The sequence below is a fragment of the Podarcis erhardii genome, assembly GCF_964252035.2.
Source record: "Podarcis erhardii genome assembly, chromosome: 2".
NCBI classification, from domain to species: Eukaryota; Metazoa; Chordata; class Lepidosauria; order Squamata; family Lacertidae; genus Podarcis; species Podarcis erhardii.
In genome coordinates, this window is record NC_138498.1 from 118,138,196 (window position 1) to 118,159,552 (window position 21,357).

At 47.1% G+C, this 21,357-nt stretch overlaps 2 protein-coding genes across 2 annotated transcripts in view; one reads left to right on the forward strand and one right to left on the reverse strand.

Annotated features, from left to right (window-relative positions):
- LOC309337266 (zinc finger protein 174-like) overlaps positions 1 to 21,357 on the forward strand; it is a 124,038-nt gene that overhangs the window by 24,286 nt on the left and 78,395 nt on the right. The gene's annotated exons all lie outside the window — the stretch shown is intronic.
- LOC309336947 (zinc finger protein RFP-like) lies at positions 2,607 to 10,504 on the reverse strand. Its single transcript, XM_081853474.1, has 7 exons — positions 10,021 to 10,504; positions 9,451 to 9,546; positions 8,246 to 8,470; positions 7,194 to 7,216; positions 6,164 to 6,282; positions 5,082 to 5,114; positions 2,607 to 3,389 (listed from the first exon to the last, which is right to left on the reverse strand). The coding sequence occupies exons 1-7, from the start codon at positions 10,444 to 10,446 to the stop codon at positions 2,872 to 2,874; spliced, it is 1,440 nt and encodes a 479-aa protein (XP_081709600.1). The 5' UTR covers positions 10,447 to 10,504; the 3' UTR covers positions 2,607 to 2,871.

A 21,357-nucleotide genomic window follows, 5' to 3' on the forward strand; every position in this document is an offset into this window, starting at 1 on the left:
TATTTTATTCTAGGTCTCTTTCTTTGCCAGAAATATCTTTTTGCCATTCATTGAGGCATATTGTGTTGCTGATCACCAGTACAGACTGAAATAAAAATAACATTATTGGCATTACATTCATTTTTATAACGGATATTCTTTCCCCAAAAGATAACTTCATCCTACCTGATATTTCTAAATTTCTCTAGAATTTATTTCCAAGTATTTATATAATTGTCTGTCAGTATGTTAATATTTTTAGCTTTAAACCATACCCCCAAATATTTAATTTTCTTATGTATACCTGTATCTGTAAGTAGTTGTAGCTCCTTTTTATTTTGTTCTGTCAGGTTTTTCACTAAGGTCTTAGTTTTATTTTTATTTAATTTAAAGCCTGCTACTTGTCCAAATTCTTGGAGCCTCTCCAGAACCTTTAGTAACCGATTCTTTGGATCTTCTACAGTAATCACAAGGTCTGGTCCTGTTTGAAGGTTTTCCACAAGCGTCTTTGTGCCCTTCTTGGGCGCTGGACCTAATGGGCCACTTTTGTGTCCTTCAACTTATGTCGTCAAACATCACCAACATCATATGGGGGGGGGACAAGGGGAGTCAGCCCTCTGACAGGTGGAGGGGAAAGTGTCTTTATTCCGACATGTGACACCACCCCGTGGAACGCCCTCCCATCAGATGTCAACGAAATAAACAACTATCTGACTTTTAGAAGACATCTGAAGGCAGCCCTATGTGGGGCAGTTTTTTATGGTTGAAGTTTTATTGCTCTGTAATTAGTATTAATAATATTCTGTTGGGAGCTGCCCAGAGTGGGTGTGTCATGTACTGAGTTGAATAGGATCCAAAAGACAGCAGTCTGATTGGTCCTAAAACAAGAGGGTCCAGAATGCAACAGAATGACTGATCCACAGGAGCCACCCAATCCAGCTCCAGGTGGAAGTGAATCTGCAACCTGATTGGCCTACGGGAGAATCCTGGAATTAGCCAATCACGTGTGGCCCATTGTGCAAATAATGTATATAAAGTGGACATTCTGGGGGAACTTCCATTCCTCCTCACCACTATGAGCTGAATACTCTCAACTCTGAGTATATTTCAGGGGCGTTGTCCATTCTAGGCAAAGTGGCCACTCCAGTCAGCTTCTCCCTGGGGTTCCCAGGGTGGCCTTTGGCCCCTCCCATTTGTAACGAGGGCTGGTTTTTTAACGTAGGATGGTGTGGAAGGGGCTGCGTGGTGTTGCCTGTCAGCAGTGGGGGTGGGCATCGGGCCAGACCCCCAGCTCAGGGTGCCCGGGGTAAGGGGTGGGTGCCCCCGCCAAGGAGCAGGGGAAGGTGCTGGAGGGGACCGAGGGCGAGGGGTAAAACCAAGCCGAAAGTGGAGGGGATTAGGGCTTATCTGCTCCCCTCACCAATAGTATTTTTAATATAATAATATTTTTGAATAATATTTTTATTCAAGTTGGCGCCCATGCTTGTAAAGATCGGTTTGCTGGAGGCTGCAGGGGGGGCAAGGCTGCTTTTGCTCTCTGGTCCTCCTTGCAGGTTTTGCACAGGTGTCTGGGTGGCCCCTCTTGGGCGCTGGACCAAATGGGACACTTTTGTGTCCTTCCTTCCACAGGGTGAGTGGAGGCTCACAGGGAACTTATGCTGACACACAAAGGAGACCAACATCATATAGGGGATGGAGCAAGGGGAGGCAGCCCTTAGGCGGGGGGGGGGGAGGTGTATTTATTCCATCAGGTGCCACCACCCCGTGGAAAACGCAGGGAAAGGAGAGCAGGCTGCACCAGTCAGTAGTCAGTGGCCCTGATAGTGGAGCCAGAGTGAGTCCTGCCTGATCTTTGAGAGGGGTCAATTCCACAGGCATGTTTTGTTCTAGCTGTTAGTATCCAAGGAGGGAAATCAGATGCACCTGCTGCTGAAATGATGCTCCTTGGGGGAGCACTGTGTATTTGGGGTGGGGCTCAGGAACACATGGGAGGTGCCCTGCATAATGTATGGGGCAGCACAGCCCATGGGGCCCCTTCCGGAAGCTGCTGGACTGCAATTCCCATCCTCTCTGACCCCTGGCCATGCTGGATGAGTCAGAGGGGAGTTGGAGTCCAGCATTATCCAGAGGACACCCCATTTGATGCCCCCAATAGACAGAATCCAGCCTGCAAATAAGGAACGTTAATGCATCCACTCAAAACACATTTAACTGAGCAGAAGCCCCGCTCAATGCAAGAAGGTTTACTTCTGACAACGTGTGGAGATGGCAAGGCTGTATTTGCAGAGGCCATTTGAAGATGATGCCCTGTTCAATCCCCCCCCCCTCTTTTTCTTCCCGTCTGAAGTCTCCAGAGCAAGGGGCTATCCTGCATGACCTTGGTGAAGGGGTTCATTTTTTTAGTTATCTATAAATCCAGTGATGCCTGCATTTTCACAGCAGCATAAGCTATGGCGGTAAAAGAAGGTTTCCTAGAATTGCAGAGTTGTGAGGGGCCCTGAGGGTCATCTAGTCTCACCCCCTGCAGTGCAGGAAACCTTTGCCCAACGTGGGGCTAAGACTCACAACCCTGGGATCAACAATATCGTCCTCTGCTAAAATCAGAAACCTCAAATGGAAAACAAGACTGAAGGTGAGAAAATTTATTAGGACTCCTCAAAGTGTGACTGTCTCTCTAAGAAGTGAGCTGCAGAGGGAATTCTGGGAAAAGGAAAGAAAATGCAAAGGAAGAGCAACCCATTTTTGTTTCTGCAGATTTTGACTGGAATGAATCCTCTCAAAGGGCCCTTGGAAAACTGCCCAACGTGCTCTTGGCGGGTAAATGTTTTTTATGTCAGTCACTCTGGTCTGGAGAGAAACTCCTGCTGGGCCTGAGAGGCAGATTTAGTCTCCTCAGGAGATAATGAGGTGGGTTTTATTTTCCCACAGAAGAAAGAAAGGGAGGAGGGTCTCTCCAGAGAACGAGGCTCCTGAGAACGTGTAGAGTTCGGCTCCTGAGTCAGCGTCCGAAAAAGACACACGTCCCCCTTCATAGTCCAGAGTCACCCGGATCCTCCTGGGCTCCTCACTTGGGGACAGAAGAATGGAAACAGGGGAGGTGCAGGCCAAGTACATCCCTCCCAACTTCTCCACAGCCCAGATTCCTCCCTCAGGACTGAAATCAAAATAGCCCTTTCTCTCCACAGACTTCCTGGCGACCCCCAAAGCCCACTCTTCCCCACTTCCGACAATGACTTCCCAGAAATGTCTGCCTGCTGTGAATCCCTCACGTCCCAACACAGAAGGCCAGGCATTGAATCTCTCAGGATTATCAGGCAGGGCTTGAGGTTTGTCTCCCCATATCACGCTTTTCCAATCCTCCGACAGGATGAGGTAGGGATGGGCTGTGTCTGGATCCAGAGTGACATTTGCTGTTGGGGAGAAGATGAGGGAAAGAGAAGAATAGGCAGAGTCAGCTGAGAGACAGAAACGGACATCCTGATGAATAAATAAAAAACACCCCAAAAACCCAGATTCCCTTCAGATCAAGGGGATTTCTTTGCATCGCATGCTAGACTGAGACTCCTCCTTGCAGACTCCTCAGAATAAATATCTTCCTTGATGGTTTTTAAATCAGTTTTCTTCACTTTCTTATATTCGATGTGTATTGTGCCTGCCCTTCTCTCATCCCAGGCATTTTCTGAGAGGAAAAACCACCCAGGAACCCTTTTAATCATCTCTTCTGTGTTATCTGAGGGGAAAGAGGGGAGAATTGGAGGAAGCAGGAGAGGAGAGAAGCTGCTTTCCTCTGACCATCTCTGTGGGAACTGGCCTTTGGGGACCTCTGGTTGGGGTGCAGGATGAGGACCCCACTGTAATAATAATAATAATAATAATAATAATAATAATAATAATAATAATTTGTATACTGCCCTTTGTCCATAGGTCTCAGGGTGGTTCACAGCATAAAAATACATCATAAAACAACATATAGGCCTCCCCTCACTTTCGCGGGGGTCACGTTCTGGGCCTCGTGCCTACAAGTGAAAATTGTGTTAAGTGGGGAGCCTGTTTATTCCTGCTCTCCATCGCTCTCACCCACTTGGTCTCTCCTTGCCTTCCTCCCCACCATCTTGGAAGTCTGGGGAAAATAAAAGGCAGGTGGCACAGCAATTTTACAAAGGACAGCTTATTCCATGCTTCTCTTTTGGATGTACTATATAACATAAGACTAGTTCCATGGAGGGAAGAGGGAATAACTCAAAAAGTTACCAGTTAGGAGCTTAGACAGTCATGACAGGCAACTGTGGGGTTGCCCTACATATGGACTCTCCTTAAGGGCAGGGGGGTGTTAACTCTTGCCCTCCCAGATTCCTCCTCCAAGATCTTGTAGCTGAGCCAGCGTCCTTTTAGTTCAGCCACAAGAGAAGGGTTTTATACAGGATGTGGCCAGCTTAAGGTGCTGCTCTGTCGCGATTCTCTGCTCTAGGCTAGCTTAGATGGGTGCCTTAGATCTGAGTCAATGCACTATAAATTTTTTCACGGGTTACTGTAAACCAAACCAAGCAACTTGAGACATTTTGCCAAATTTTAAAAATCCGCCCAGGGGAGAAATTTTAATCATGAAAATAGAGGACCTGTCTGAGAAAAAGGTCACATGGAAAAGCAACCCAACTCTCTCTAGGCAGGAATGAAACTCTTCCCTCTTATCTGATCCTTCTGGGCAGTTTCTCTCCCCCCCCCCGCCCCTTCTGCACCTTCAAGGCCACCCTCTCTGCCTTTGTGGTACAAACAGCAGGGCCAGAGTCAAGCTGTACAGAAGAGACTCTTGACCCCCATGAAATACTAGTCCCTCCCATCTTGTGAATTGGGGTCGCCGTGTGAAATTTACCAAATGGTGTGCAGGTTCTTCGCAGGGACAATCTCTGCCCCCAATCCAAGCCTTCAACCTCCCTCCCAGTTCATTCATGGGACAGACAAAGAACCCAAACGCCAGTAGAGGACTCTTACCCAGAGTGACGCCATTGAAGGGGGTCCCAAAGCCTGCAGAACAGAAGGTACAACACCCATGAAATATCAGTCCCCATCCCTCCTGTGAAATTGTTCCTCTCCTGGAAATTTACCTTTCTGAAGCTGTTTTCTGTATAACACAGCATCTGAGGAAGCAAAAAGATATAAAGTGTAAGGGCAACACTCTTCCACCAGAAATAAATATCCATACAAAAGTAACACTTCATAACGTGGCATCCTTAAATCAAGCACAATTATTAAATATTAATTAAATCGTACAAAAAATAATTAAAAACAAGAAAATCAAAGGAAGAATCTATGAAAATAACTAAAGCTTTAAAACTCAGCAATCATAAAGCAAGCTTACAAATAGCAGAATAAAAACATTCAGCATGAATCCTGCTGGTCTCTGAACTTTGTCCCTGAAATTGGGCTCTACATTCTTAGACTGGAGGGGAGGCAGAGCAATAGGAATCCCGTAAAAGGAGGCAGAGGGGAGATGGAGGCAGCCTTAACATGGTGGGGGGAATCATTAAAGCCAAAATTGTGAAACATAAGGAGAAGCGAAGTTTGATGAGGAAGAATTGGCAGAGCTCTCAGGCAAAAGGAAGCCCTTCCTCACAAACCTTCTACAAATCTTTAAGGTTGTTAACAAGCATAATTTTGCCCTTTTGGGCTCATGTGCTCTTGCTTCCACTCTCAATGGGGGAACTCTCAGGAGATCTTGAAGGCTGAAGCCCTAGATATGGCAGCTGCAGGGGGACGTCTGAGGAGGAGACGGCTCAGGCCTTGGCTCCACGGCTGAGAAAGAAGCCTGAGCAGGAGGCAGAGGGGGAACTGGGGGCTTCTTAATGCCCTTTGACTCCATTCAGAGCAGGAGAACCTCCAAAAGGACAACCCCAGATTGTGCAGACAGGGAACCACAAGGAAAAGGAGGTTTCGTATAACTGTAAACAGATGCACATGGGAGGAAAAAATCCTGACTTTGCTCTACACTCTGGTTCAGGCTTTCTTTACAGGATCCAGCGTCACAATATACATGGGCCATTTTGGGGGACAGGAAATGAAGACTGGAGCACCAAGAAGGAAGGGATCCTGGGGTTACTCAATTCCATGCAATAAGAGCCAGGCATGTTCAGTTCTAAAGAAGTAACAGAATTCCCAGTGTGAAATCCTGGCAGCCAGTTTTCATTACCTTCCCACTGTTTCACTGTATTCTCTATAAGGCGATTTAGATCACAGGATTCCAATTTCCTGTTCCTCAGCTCTGGATTGAAAGCCAGTGGCTTCTCTGGACTCTCTCTTTCCTCATACCTGATGAAAAGAAAAACAATGAATGGCCACATTGTGGCACTGTCTCCCTAATTCTTGCAGGAGATTTCAATAAGACGAACAAAGTGGAAGTTTATTTCGCAACAGGTAATTTTCAGGATTCAGCTTCATCTCTTGACACCCACCTCCAAGTCCTCGTCAGTGGCTTCGTAAGGATGCTAAACAGCAAAAGGGACAAGATGTAACAGGACTTAAGAACCAAACCCCTGAGGTGGAATGCCTGCGATCCCTCCCTCCCTGAGCTTCTCCAGAGGATGTGAGGGATGTCCAAAGCTGGCCAGCAGTCAAGAAGAACAACCTCAACCTTCCCTCCATCCCCTCTCTCACCCAGGAAGGACGCAACCTCATGCCCCATGGGACTCTCCCTCCAGAGGCATCAAACAACTAGACTTTCACCCCCGACTCAAGACCACCTTCAGCCTCTCATGCTGGAAACGCTCCCAAGAAAAAGAACCCACCCATTCTAGACCAACAGACCTTCCTTCCCTTAGTGCCTCAAAGGAGCTGAGTTACCAGAGTTGGGGGGCTTCTAGTTGGACATTGAAATCTGTTGGTACATCCTAAGCTCTTCCGAAGCATCTTTGGCACTTTCTCTTCTAGATGTTTGAAATTACCACCAAGTCAATGAGCAGAAAGTGCAAGAGAAATAAAAGAGCCCCCATCCCTGTGTGAAGTGATGTGGGGAGGGAGGGAGGAGGCAGCTGACCTTGATCCTTGGAGGGAGAATTGGGGGGCTACAAGTTCAGAAGAGGGGGCTCTACTTTTACCTGTGAGGTGCTGCAGGGAGTGAGTCCTCCAGTCTCCCCCCTGCAGCCCCTGGAGGGCCATGTCTGAGTTTCCTGCATCTCAGCTTCAAAGAGTGATGCTAATGGAAATGAGCCAGACCCACTTACCTCTCCAAGGTCCTTCTCACATCCTAGAGGGGAAAAGAATGGAATTCACTGCACACCACAGGCCACACTAGGAAGACCCCCTCAGACCCTGCCCCTCGGATGTCAGTCTGCCTGGCACATGCCAAGGTTTTGGGTAGGGATGGCGGAATCAGCCAGTTTTGGTTTCTCACAGCTTTTATTTTTCAAATCAGAAGTTATTAATTGTTCCGATTTCAAGTTTTCCACATTTCCACATTTTAATGACTTCAATCCAGTTTGCATTGTACAAACTGACAAACATAAGCCTACAGGATAATCCTGCCAGGGCACTGTCCCAGTCCCCAAATTTCAAATTCTATTTTCCATCTCGAAGTAAAAAAAAGCACCTGCAGCATAAAAGGCCTCCAAAGGGGTAATAAAACAATTTCGTGTTTCTTTGGGCTCGCCCACACTTCTGCTTTTCCTGTGCCCAGAAAACATAGGTCCAAGTGGTTTTGCCTTTGCCCTGCCGCTTTCCCTCAGGAAAAACCTGCTCCTTAGAGCAAAATCAAAGCAAATGTCAATCCAGAGAAAACCTGGCTGAGGTTTGCTCTAATTCAGCAGTAAACAGCGGGTTTTCCTGGAGGAAAGGGGTGGGACAAGCAGCAGTCTGGATGAGTCCCTCTGTCTTGCTCTTTGGTCACTGTGACTGAGCACCATTTTGGGCCAATCTGGATCCATGGGGAAGGAGATCAACCCAGAAGTTGTGGAGGGAACGGGAAGAGAAGCTTGGTCAAGAGACTGGCTCATGTCGGAAGGAGGCCTGAACGCATCCTAGACGAAGCCCCCCACAGCTGAGAGGCATTCGGAGACAAAGCATCAGCAAAGAGCAGAAGGTCAGCTCCTGTTCCATCAAGAACACAGACGACTCTCTAGTCTGCATTCAGGTGAGATAAGCATCCCAGGTCTCTTGGGTCTTCCTGTCCATTCCAAACCTGACTAGAGGCTCCATCAACTCAGCCCCTGCACTCCTTGCATACATGAAAGGGGCAGCCTTCTCCTGGAGCCTTGGGCTGTTCCTGCCACCATCTTACCTGCAGGACTTCACTCGCTGGCTGCTGACTCTTCTCCTCTATCTCCATGCTCTCAAGAGAGGAGAGATTCCTGGAGAGTCTGGCCAGCTGCTCATCCCTTCTCCCTGCAATCTCCTTCTCCACCTCTTCCACATGAGTCAGCAGACGTTTTTCTTGTTCTTCCAGGAACTGGCGCAGTTCTCTGAACTTCTCCACGGCCTTCAGCCTCTCCATTTCTGTTAATTTCTGCAAGAAAAGAGGAGGTCTGAGTGTGGAAGGTGCTCAGCCCTCAAAACATCAGGAAGAGAATTGTGAGAATTCCACAAGGAGGACACTTCTGATTTTTCAGAGACATGAAACCTCCAGTTACTAAAGAAGTAAACCTATATTTTGAGGGGAGGCCCTCTCCATTGCTGTTTCTATTGACTTCTATTTTGCAGAGAGCTACATCCTAAAGGAAGGAGCATTTTTTCTAGCCATGGATGTTCCCTGCATGTTTTGGGACATGGCATAACCAGAGTTCAGAGTTGTTCAGAGAACATCCAGGGACATAAAACTCCCCTCAGTTTAGACTGGGGCCATTTAGGTGTAGGAAGGCAAAAGAAACAGAGGAGGAGGAGGAGGAGGAGGAGGAGGAGGAGGACAAAGTGCAGAGTTCATCCCCATAGCTCCCTTGTTTTCTGTAAAGGTTCAAAATGGCCTGAGTTTCCTAAAGATGAAGGAGAGCACACATTTAGAAAGACAATTCTTTAGTAACATTTATGGTAAATCAGGATTTGAATTGACCTGCTTCCACCCTCTCAGCTCACAATTCCTCAGGCTTCTCCTTGACTGCTATTCACATAATAAATGACAATGAGAAAGAAACTCAATTTAGCTGCATTCAAAGGTGAACTTACCTAATTCGCAATTGCTGGAAAAATATGGAGACTGAAACAGAGCAGTCTTTTGAAATTCACACCTCTGAATTTTTCAAGGTTGAACAAGCCAGGTAATGTTCACAAAAAATGTATTTATGAGGGTGAAGTACACTTCAAAATATTTATACAAGGAGGTAGCCACCCAAATATCTAATTCATTTTCAGAATAATAAATGAATAAACAAACTGATATGGAAAAGGAGAAATAGGAAGAAGCTGAAATGGGCAGATTTCCCCATCCCTCCTCAGTCCCGACTCGACTCTTCCAGTGCTTGTTCCCTCCCTAGTAACAACAGAGACACTTACAAGGAGGTCTTTGCTTTCCTTGTCCAGGGCTGCTTGATGGGCCAGAATTTCCTCTCTCTCTTTCCTCAGAATCTCCAGGTGGTGACAGATCTCTTCCTAAAGAGAAAAGGGAAAACTCAGGTTTGATTGAGACACACGGAGAGGAGGTGAATAGTATGCTGGCTTCTTGCGCCCAGTGGCCTTGCTATAATAGCAGAGTAGTTTACTGGAGGAAATAAAAGTCCAGAGGTTTTCAGCCTTTTTGGGTCCAGCTACCTTTTTTCTGTGCCAGCCCTGTGGGGCTCTGGGACCCAGTTAGGTCACCCCTTGCTTACAGACTTCTACCTAGTCTTTGCAGATGCTACTCAGGGATATCCAGGGAGATCCCTTTGTCCCCCTGGCAGAGAGAAAGACTGTGACTCCCTCTTCTGAGTCATCCCAGGAGCCCCCAGGCTTCCCCTGGGCTGCTTTTTACATAATAAACAAGGATGAAATCATGCCATGCCTACTTTGGAGCTGAGAAGTAAAAAGAAAACCTCCCAAGAAGAATCCACTGCCATTTCTCCCCCTCCAGATCCAGGGATCTCCTACCTTGTATTCCTCGGAAGCCTCCTCCAGAGGAATCACCTCGTGGTGTTTGTGCTCCTTGGATCTGTCACACACCAGGCAGATGGGGGCTTCATTCTCCTTGCAGAAGAGCTTGAGGGGCTCCTGGTGCTCCTCGCAGACTCCTCCTTTCCCTCCTTCCTCCTCTCCCTCTTGAAGGCTGAGATTCACGGCTATTTCTACCACGTTAGCCAGTTGCCTGTTGCGGATGAGGCTCCTCCTCTGGACTGTTTTTCTGCACTGAGGGCAGGAAGCCTCTGCCTCCGATTCCCCCCAGAACAGGATCAGGCAGGATCGGCAAAAGTTGTGCCCACATTCTGGGATGGTCACTGGATCCTTGAAGTAATCCAGGCAGATGGAGCAAGTGGCTTCATCACGGAGACGCTGGATGTGACCCCCTGCAGCAGCCATGGCTCCCTCGCACCAAAGATCCGAGTTAAGTTTCACTTTCTCAGTTTCCAGCTACTGGGAGTTTCCCTTCCTGGAAATGACTCATTGATCACGTGCTGTTTATTTTATTTTTATTTTTTAAATGTCTCCAGGGCTTTGCAGTCGCTGAATGTTTTCTCAAGGAGCAGCGAATGCTTTTTGATTGTGTTATAAGAATTTTGAGTTGAATAAAGGTTTCTTTTCCTCTTTATCAATAAGGGAATAAATATTTGCTATCAGTAAAGTCTCCCCACTTGTCTGCCCCCCTTCATTGCTCCCTGTCATGCTCAAAACCACGGTAGAGTCGGCTGCATTGCTTCCTTTTCCAGCCCCCGTGAGATATTACAATTGTGTTCAGCGTCTCTGTACTAATGTTATTTCTTTAATGTTACTTTTACGTTGTCTCCCTACTGAATGTAACTTTGTATCTCTGTACTAAATGTATCTTTTTTAGTATAAAATGTACCTACTGTCGTGCAAAAGGAAAAAATAATAAAAACCTGTCAAAATGTTCAAACCAGTGAATACTTCTCTCTGTGAGGGAGCCTTCCCAGAACCGCTGAAAGAGGCGGTTATCAAATCTCTTCTTAAGAAAACATCTTTAGACCCGGCCAATCCCGCCCAGTCTCAAACCTTCCATTCTTGGGCAAGGTGACTGAGCAAGTGGTTGCTGAACAACTCCAGGCACGCCTGGAAGATGCGAACCATTTGGATCCCTTCCAATTGGGATTCAGGCCTCATCATGGGACTGAACCTGCCTTGGTCGCGCTGGTTGATGATCTCTGGTGGGCTAGGGACAAAGGTGAGAGCTGTTTCCTAGTTCTGCTGGATCTCTCAACAGCCTTTGATACCATCGACCATAACATCCTTCTGGACCGTCTTGAGGGGCTGGGAGCTGGGGGCACCATTATACAGTGGTTCTGCTCCTTCCTCCTGGGCTGTGCCCAGAAAAGTGGTGTTGGGGGATGAGTGTTCAGGCCCCTGGGCTCTCACTTGTGGGGTGCCTCAGGGTTCTGTCCTCTCCCCCATGCTTTTTAATATCTATATGAAGCCACTGGGAGAGATCATCAGGGGGTTTGGGCTGGGTGTCCATCAATATGCAGATGATACCCAGCTCTACCTCGCTTTCAAATCAGAAAAAGTGAAGGCAGTGAAGGTCCTGTGTGAGTGCCTGGAGGCGGTTGGAGGATGGATGGCGGCTAATGAATTGAGGTTGAATCCTGATAAGACAGTACTCCTGACAAGTACTGTTCTTGGGGGACAGGGGGCGGGCTGGTGTGGAGGATTCCCTGGTGCTGAATGGGGTAACTGTGCCCCTGGAGGACCAGGTGTGCAGCCTGGGAGTCATTCTGGACTCACAGCTGTCCATGGAGGCGCAGGTCAATTCTGTGTCCAGGGCAGCTGTTTACCAGCTCCATCTGGTACGCAGGCTGAGACCCTACCTGCCCATGGACTGTCTCGCCAGAGTGGTGCATGCTCTAGTTATCTCCCGCTTGGACTACTGCAATGCGCTCTATGTGGGGCTACCTGTGAAGGTGACTCAGAAACTACAACTCCAGAATGCAGCAGCCAGACAGGTGACTGGGAGCCGTCGCCGAGACCACATAACACCGGTCTTGAAAAACCTTGATTGGCTCCCAGTATGTTTCCGAGCACAATTCAAGGTGTTGGTGCTGACGTTTGAAGCCCTGAACGGCTTCAGTTCAGTATATCTGAAGGAGCATCTCCACCCCCATAGTTCTGCGCGGACACTGAGGTCCAGTGCCAAGGGCCTTTTGGCGATTCCCTCACTGCGAGAAGCCAAGTTACAGGGAACCAGGCAGAGGGCCTTCTCAGTAGTGGCACCCACCCTGTGGAACGCCCTCCCATCAGAAGTCAAGGAAATAAACAACTACCAGACTTTTAGGACACATCTGAAGGCAGCCCTGTTTAGGGAAGTTTTAATATTTGATGGATTATTGTATTTTAATACTTTGTTGGAAGCTGCCCAGAGTGGCGGGGTATAAATAATAAATTATTATTATTATTATTATTATTATTATTATTATTATTATTCAGTTACAGAGAAACACTAATGCGGCATTGGAGGATCCACACTGAGCAGAAACCGCACAAGTGCTCCCACTGTGGGAAAAGCTTCAGCCAGAGAACCTGTGAATCCACACAGGAGAGAGGCCGTATCAATGCTCCCAGTGTGGGAAAGGCTTCCGATGCTCCAGACTGTGCTGACCCTCCTCCTCCTCCTCCTCCTGCTCTGGTGATCACTTGTAGCTGAGTAAGATTGTCTTCCATGAACACGGTTTTAACAATGAGTCTGTAAGTGACTGTGGAGGCCAATTCTGGACCCACATGTTCTTCCACAGTGGGGACAGAGGTTTCTGGGTGGGAGTTGATCACAGTGAGGTTTGCCAAGCGTTCCTGCCTCTTAGCATGTTTCTTTCTTGGGTCCTGAGTTCGAATTTCTTCAAAGCCCATGGCACCATTGGTAAAGGCTGTTCTCCAATTGGAGCACTCGCAGGGCAGTGTTTCCCAATTGTTGGTGTTTATACTACATTTTTAAAAAATTGCCTTGAGAGAGTCTTTAAACCTCTTTTGTTGACCACCAGCATTACACTTTCCATTTTTAAGTTTGGAATAGAGTAGTTGCTTTGGAAGACGATAATCAGGCACCCGAACAATGTCTTTAACCGTTTTAATTCCCAGCTGATATTAAACAGGTGCCCAGGGCTCATGAATTCTAGGTGCCCCTTGTTAAAAGTGGTTTTCCCTGAGGTCTTTGGCCTAGTCATTTTATAAAACATCAATTGTACATCTGTAGAAATGCTTTCATTGTTTTTGGAATGTGTAGGAATGGCTTTGGGTTTAGAACTTGAATTTCATTTCACTTTTAATCTTCTAGTACACTGCATTGATAGCTCTGCATTGTGAAGCAGAACTTGTTAAAAAAGAAAAGAAAGAATAATAGAATTGTAAAGTTGGAAGGGACCATGAGGATCATCAAGGCAACGGGATTAGAACCCATGACCCTGGGATTTAAGAATCTCATGCTCTACCAACTGAGCTTTCCTAAATAGCTTATGTCTCTGAACCCTTGCCCCCTTGGCTGATAAAAAAACAGGGACACCTGGCTGGGCAAGAGGGGGTGGCATATCCTCCAACATTACTCCGATGAAAATAGGGGTGCCCTATTCTAATAATATTAATAATATTTATGCCCCGCCCATCTGACTGGGTTGCCCCAGCCACTCTGAGCAGCTTCTAACATATATAAAACATAATAAAACATTAAACATTAAAAAACTTCCCTATACAGGGCTGCCTTCAGATGTCTTCTAAAGGTTGTATAGTTACTTATCTCCTGGGCTCCAGGGTCACATAACTCCGTACCCTCCATTTCTCTGACAAAAAGAGGGACGTCCCAGGGAAAAGTGGAACATTCTGGGATCAAATCCAAAACTCGGACGGCTTCTGTAAATCCAGGTCTGTCCCTGGAAAATACGGACACTTGGAGGGTCCATAAGACTCTCCACTGTTGCTTCTGGCACAAGAGGGCCCCTTCAGATGGCAAGAGCCCAATAACACAGAACAATTAATAAAACAGAACGGTGTGCAAATGGTGCTGTATAAACCCACCCCCAATGCACTGTTTTTCTGCAACGATGACCTTGCAGGAAAAAGGCGCCACTGTGTAAGCTTGCAAGTTAAGTAGGACAAATGCTGCATTAAAAAGCCAGTGTGGTACAGTGGTTAGAGTGCAGGACTAGGGCCTGGGAGACTAGGGTTCGAATCCCCACTCAGTCAGGAAGCTCACTGGGTAACCTTGGGCCTGTCACTCACTCTCAGCCTAACCTACCTCACAGGGTTGCTGCTGCTGCTGCTGTTGCTACGAGGACCTCACCGGAGAAAAGGCGAGATATCAAGGTAACGTAGCAGCTGTCTCTAGTACTCTTCTTATAGAGGGACCAGCCGGGACAAAAACTCTCTAGTATTATGAAATCAAAAGAATATTTATTTAAGAAATACAGCATATTAGGCACACACAACTGGCAGACGAGACGATAATCATCAACACTGAAACCACTAGCTAGCGCTGCCTTCGGTTGTTCCCAGCCAGAGACGGCATGGTATCGGATCTTTGGAGTGTAATTTACCACTCGAGTCGGAAAGCAGAGACGGGCTGTCCACATTGTATGCGTTTCACAGACAAAGTCCCGCCATATAAGAGCCAGACGAAGAATCCCAAACGTTCCCGAAACACCATCGCTTAAGGTCAATAAACTCCAGCTGGGTAGGTGCCTGCGATCATAGAATCACAGAATTGTAGAGTTGTAAGGGACTCACGAGGCTCATCTAGTCCAACCCGCTGCAAGGCAGGAATCTCAGCTAAAGCATCCGTGGCATTTAGAAAATCCCGAGAAAATCCCTCCCCTCCCGTGAGTTCAATGGCTTAATTAATCATGCAGATTTGGGGTAACATCAAGCATATATTTTTCTTTCTGGGGGTGGGGAAGTGGGATTAAAAATAAAGGTAAGGAAGATCAGCCAGACAACAGGAGTGTGGCAGTTCTTGTGCCATTGCTCTGCCAGGATTCGACCCGCCGGAAATCAAACTGAAAATGACTTAAGGCTTGGAGAAGCAATGGCTGATCTCTTCCCTAAGATCGATGGCCTCCATTTGTCAACAGAACTTTGCGGCCTCAAAATGGAATCTCTTGGTGCAAACAAGATGGCATCGGTTTGGTTAAGAAGACAATGCAATATAAAGCATTGATATCAAAGCAAGAACAGGAAAAGGTCCAGATTTTCTATCCTAGAAAGAAGCGTTGATGGATATCCGTTAAACAAGGGCATCCTTTACAGGGACCAGCTGCTAAAATAAAATAGCACACACACAGCCAAAAGATGCAGGAGATCTATAGAGGTATTCATGCATTGCACATGCTTTCACCCACAATCTAGGCCATTGGTACTGTGCGGCTAATACAAGTCTGCTTGGACAGCTTATTCTTTCTTCCTCTGATGAGGATTAGGAACTTTTGCAGACAAGTTGCAAAGTCTAGAGTAAGGCAAAGAGTTCTTTGGCAAAGTCAGGGGCGTGGTGGAATGGAGAACGCTGCAAATGAACTTTCCAGAGTTGCATAGCCGCAGGTTAAGAAATCATTGGTACCTGAATGGCATTGTTGACAATTTAATACATACGGAGTCCGTCAAGGCATACATAAGTGCACAAGCATATACTATATACAGGCTTATAAACATAGCATCCCAAACCACAAGGACAGTAAAAAAAATGCATATTTGCAAATAAAAAACTAAACAAAATATAAAGACACGTACATACTCCGTTTAGGCAATACATCACCCACCTACCGTGGCCTTTTAAACAGACAATTCAGCAAACGAAAGGCATTCAGGATCACATGAAATGACTTTTCGGAGCAATGCTATGATTTGTATACATGTTTAGTGTTAAGAACCGGCATCCTGGAGACTCAGGTGCCATCTGCCCTATACAGTGGTACCTTGGTTTACAAACTGAATCTGTTCCGGAAGTCCGTTCTTAAACCAGAGCGTTCTTAAACCAAGGCGTGCTTTCCCAAAGCAGCGAGGGACTCAATTTACAAATGGAACACACGCAACAGGAAGCAGAACATGTTCTGCTTCCAAGCCATAGTTCACACCAAAACACCTACTTCTGGGTTTGCCGCATTCTTAATCCAAGTTTTTCATAAAATACTGTAAGCTGTTCTTAAACCAAGGTACCACTGTATATTGAAAGCAGTATCATGCCACCTGAGGCAGTCATGGCTTCCCCCGAAGAATCATGGGAAATGTAGTTTGTTGAGGTTGCTGAGAGTTGTCTGAAGACCCTACTATCCCCCCTCACAGAACAACAAACCCCAGAGTTCACTGGGAAGGGGGACCAATTGTTAAACCACTCCGGGAAGTGTTGCTCTGTGAGGGGGATAGTGTAAGGGGGGGTATACCCTAATAATTATTATAATTTATAATTTATAAAATTTATAAGGCACTCTGGGCAGCTTCTAGCAAATTAAAACAGGCACAGTGTAGCAGGAACCCCCCCACCCCAATCATTCTGTTTGTATAAACTTCACACACACACACTACATACGCCACATTTCTGTTACAACGCCACATTTCTGTTATAAATTCATAGAAAATCAACCATACATCGGATTTGCACTGTTCCATTTTTATTTTACTCCATATGACAAGAACTAACAAAGGGGGGTGACTTAGTCCTGGTCAGCCATAATCCCTTCACTGTCTCAGCACATACACAGGAGCCCCGCCCATGCCAACCCTGATGATCCCAGACAGAAGACAATCAAGATCACAAAGAACTTGCATATGGGAGTGGATTCAACATGGTCTGAAACAAAGGACACTGATCAGATCTTCCCTCTGGGGGCAGGAAACTGCCAACTCCCCTCTGTCACCTGGAAAGTACTCATGGGGAGGGGGGAAAGGGGGAACCAGCCAGGTGACAAGACACTCAGGTTACCACCAACTCCTCCCTCAGCCCCTCCTTTCTGTAATGTATGCCTCCCTCAGCCCCTCCTTTCTGTAATGTATTCATGATGTTTCTGGGGGTGGGCTAGACCTAGAGGAGGGGAATTTCAAAAGTTTTTATAAGACCTTGCACACTATTCTTCTGGGTCTTTCCTCTCTCCTGCACGTGAGGGGAATACCCTGTTGCAACAGTTCAATAAAGGCCAAGCCTACAGGCTGCTGTTTTGCTCCAAGTTATCCTGGTTGGTGTCTTTGTTTTGTCCAAGGGAGCCAGGGACGCGGACTTATAAAAAATATTGGGGGGGGCCGGGAAAGCTCATGAATAATAAATAAGCTCATGAATATGCAAATAAAGTGGCGCTGCCTCCTCGTGAGCGAATAGGGGAGAGCGTGCTGCGCCTATTAATCAGCTCCAAAGGAAATTGGGTGGAGCTTTTGCTCGGGAGGGAGGGCAGGAGGCATGCAGCCCGCCCCTCCCTGTGCATTTTGGGCTGGGGGAGGGGCGGCGATGGCGCTCTGCTGGAGGGGCGCCGGAGATTATTGGGGGGGCGGAGCCCCCCCAAACGAATTTTTGAGGGGGCTCGGGCCCCCTCAAGCCCCATGGAGTCGGCGCCTATGAAGGGAGCCCTCGGATTTTTCCTGTAACAACAGTGAGACACCAAACATTAAAAACTTCCCTATACAGAGCTGCCGTGCTCTACAGGCCAAGGGAGCTGGCGTTTGTCCACAGACAGCTTCCAGGTCATTTGGCCAGCATGACTCTGGCAAACAAGAGCAGTGCACGGAAACTTCGTTTACCTTCCCGCCGTAGCAGTACCTATTTATCTACTTGCACTTTGACGTGCTTTCAAACTGCTAGGTGGGAAGGAGCTGGGACCGAGCAAAGGGAGCTCACCCCATCGCGGGGATTAGATAGTTGTTTATTGTATATAACACAATAGAGCCATGCTAATGCCCCAGTGGTGGGAGAATCTCCGACAGTCCATGCAACTTAAGAGAACACCAGAAAATGAGGCCTTTGTGATTTGAGCAGAAAAAACTGTTATGTACTGAAGTTCTCACCCTGGGCCAGCAGGGGGATACTGTAGATAGTTATGCAAATGAAGGATCGAAAGTGACATTCAGTGATTGGATAGTTTGTATGCAAATGAAGGATCGAAAGTGACGTGCAGTGATTGGATAGTTTTAGAAAGTTGTTACAGTAACAAGGTACTGGAGCTCTATATAAGCAGGCTGACTGAGGCCTTCAGTTCAGTTCTGTTCCAGCTTACAAATAAAGAGCTGCTTTGGAAGAATTGCTATGTCGTCTGATATGTTCGCCCACAATCTAACAAAAACGAAGAAAAGAATGCAAACTGCTTGCTCCACTGGGCGAGAGAAGCAGCTCCCAGTTGTTTAGCATTTTATGAAATTAAACTTAGAGTGCATCTTGGAGGATAAAGCTCCCCACTTATTCTTATTCTTGCTATGAATCAGCCCTTTACCCCCTGGTTACAACCATTAAAGACAGTAATTAAAAGCAATTTAAAACAACTTACTGTCACCAAAATAAGGTGGGTCCCATGGACTGCAAGAAGATCAAACCGATCCATTCTTAAGGAAATCAGCCCTGAGTGCTCACTGGAAGGACAGATCCTGAAGCTGAGGCTCCAATACTTTGGCCACCTCATGAGAAGAGAAGACTCCCTGGAAAAGACCCTGATGTTGGGAAAGATGGAGGGCACAAGGAAAAGGGGACAACAGAGGACGGGATGGTTGGACAGTGTTCTCGAAGCTACCAGCATGAGTTTGACCAAACTGCAGGAGGCAGTGGAAGACAGGAGTGCCTGGCGTGCTCTGGTCCATGGGGTCACGAAGAGTCAGACACGACTAAACATCAACAACAACAACAATATGCGCAAGCAGGTAAATGCATAACTTTTCAGCCGTCCTTCGTTGACTTTGGGCGGCAGAGAGGGGGGAGACAACCAGATGCCTAGAAACTTGGGCTTGGGGAGAGTTGGGTTCAAGTCGCTTTTTAGGTTTAGGAATTCAGCCTCCCCTGGACCAGTTGCTCTTCCTGATACCAGTCAACCTCACAGAGCTGTTCTGGGGTGAGGGGGGAATAAGCCATTTCACCAGCACTAGGGACCCAGGTTGCTAGCACCTCCTCACAACACCTTGCCATGATTTAAACTGTGTTTTTACAGTCAGAGCAGTTTGTTTCTCTTCTCCACGCATCACTACGGTTTGAAAACTTGCTGGTTGCAGCAATGCTTTAATTATTTATTTATTTATTTAAAATAATATTTATTCAAAGTTTCAAAAAATACATACATACAATGAAAAACAGAAAAACACAACAGGATAAAGAAGAGAAAAAGCTAAAGAGAAAATAAAAAAAGAAAAAATACACATCCCATATTACATCTTTTCATTTGCTTGTTTCTTAGACCTCCTCACACCTCCCTTTTTGTATTTTGACTTAATTCGTTGTTTCAGCAAATTCTTCCCATATTTCTCAATTTTTATTTATATAATTTGTCTTAACAATCTATCTTATTAATTAATTCAGCATATCCTTCCTGTCTTTTACCATGTTCTATTCAGCAATGCTTGATTTAGTGTGAATGTGCTTCTCAAACCACTTTCTTTGAACATAAGCATCTGTTCGTGGTGAAATAAGAATGCAGTTTCACAGATCAATGAAAAACAAGCTAGGATATGTGACATAAAAGGAAAGGGTAATGGGGAGGGAGGAGGAAAGGAACAAGCTCAGTACTAGTTCTTCAAGTTATAACGACCATTTGGGGTAGAAACAGTGATGGAGTGACTGTTACTAGGGGACAGTTGCAGAAGACCCAAGGCAGCTCTGAGCCGCATCGATAGAATAACCCTTATTGGTTTCTCTCTCTCTCTCTCTGCTCCGCAACCTCATGCAATATTGGCATTTGCTCAGTTCTATGTATGCCCATTCCCAGCATGGCCTACTTTAAAAAGGGTTCAGTCTAAGCCCAGATGTTTCATCCATTGTGTCTTTTTAAGTCACACTGTGTTGTGCACCTTCAAACAGCATTCTTGAACATGCTTATTGCTCCCATTGTTTTTCTGCATTCTTACTGCCAATGTAAGAGAATTTTGTTAGGGACACAGCCAACAACATTTGTGTGTTTGGGGGGGGGGGCGTTGTCCATTCTAGGCAAAATGGCCACTCCAGTCAGCTTCTCCCTGGGGTTCCCAGCGTGGCCTTTGGCCCCTCCCATTTGTAACGAGGGCTGCTTTTTGGACCAAGGGTGGTGTGGAAGGGGCTGTGTGGTGTTGCCTGTCAGCAGTGGGGGGTGGGCATCGGGCCAGACCCCCAGCTCAGGGTGCCCGGGGCAAGGGGTGCGTGCCCCCGCCAAGGAGCAGGGGAAGGTGCTGGAGGGGACCGAGGGCGAGGGGTAAAACCAAGCCGAAGGTGGAGGGGATTAGGGCTTATCTGCTCCCCTCGCCAATAATATTTTTATTCAAGTTGGTGCCCATGCTTGTAAAGATCGGTTGCTGGAGGCTGCAGGGGGGGGGGCAAGGCTGCTTTTGCTCTCTGGTCCTCCTTGCAGGTTTTGCACAGGTGTCTGGGTGGCCCCTCTTGGGCGCTGGACCAAATGGGACACTTTTGTGTCCTTCCTTCCATGGGGTGAGTGTGGAAACGTACGATGACACACAAAGGGGACCAACATCATGTAGGGGATGGAGCAAGGGGAGGCAGCCCTTAGGTGGGGGGGGGTGTATTTATTCCATCAGGTGCCACCACCCCGTGGGAAACGCAGGGAAAGGAGAGCAGGCTGCACCGGTCAGTAGTCAGTGGCTCTGATAGGGGAGCCAGAGTGAGTCCTGCCTGATCCTTTGAGAGGGGTCAATTCCACAGGCATGTGGTGTTCCAGCTGTTAGTATCCAAGGAGGGAAATCAGATGCACCTGGTGGCGAAATGACACTCCTTGGAGGAGCACTGTGTGTTATGTCGAATAGGATCCAAACTGCAGCAGTCTGACTGGTCCTAGAACAATAGGATCCAAAATCAGATGCACCTGGTGGCGACGAAGGTGGGATCCCGCTGAGCTGACTGCCACACACAGCACCGCAGCACCGCCACCTGCCGCACCGCTGCCTCGCACCGTGTATCCAGGCTTCAGCTCCGGGACACAAGGAACTCAGAATGGCAACCGACAGCAGCTTCACGCCGTTCAACCCAGCATCTGGAGACTGGGAAGCGTACACCTCCCATTTCACCTTCCTCCTAGAAGCCAAAGGGATCACCGATGACGAAGACGCCAAGAAGAGGGCAATATTCTTCAGCGTTTGCGGAGAGGAGACATTTGAAATCGCCCGGGCTCTCCTTGCGCC

Coding starts and splice junctions, on each gene's coding strand:
- LOC309336947 (XM_081853474.1), bottom strand. CDS start 10,446: ATGGCTGCTGCAGGGGGTCACATCCAGCGTCTCCGTGATGAAGCCACT. Junction 5,115..6,163: donor TACAGTGAAACAGTGGGAAG/GTAATGAAAACT, acceptor TTGCTTCCTCAG/ATGCTGTGTTATACAGAAAA. Junction 3,390..5,081: donor CAGAAAACAGCTTCAGAAAG/GTAAATTTCCAG, acceptor TCTCCCCAACAG/CAAATGTCACTCTGGATCCA.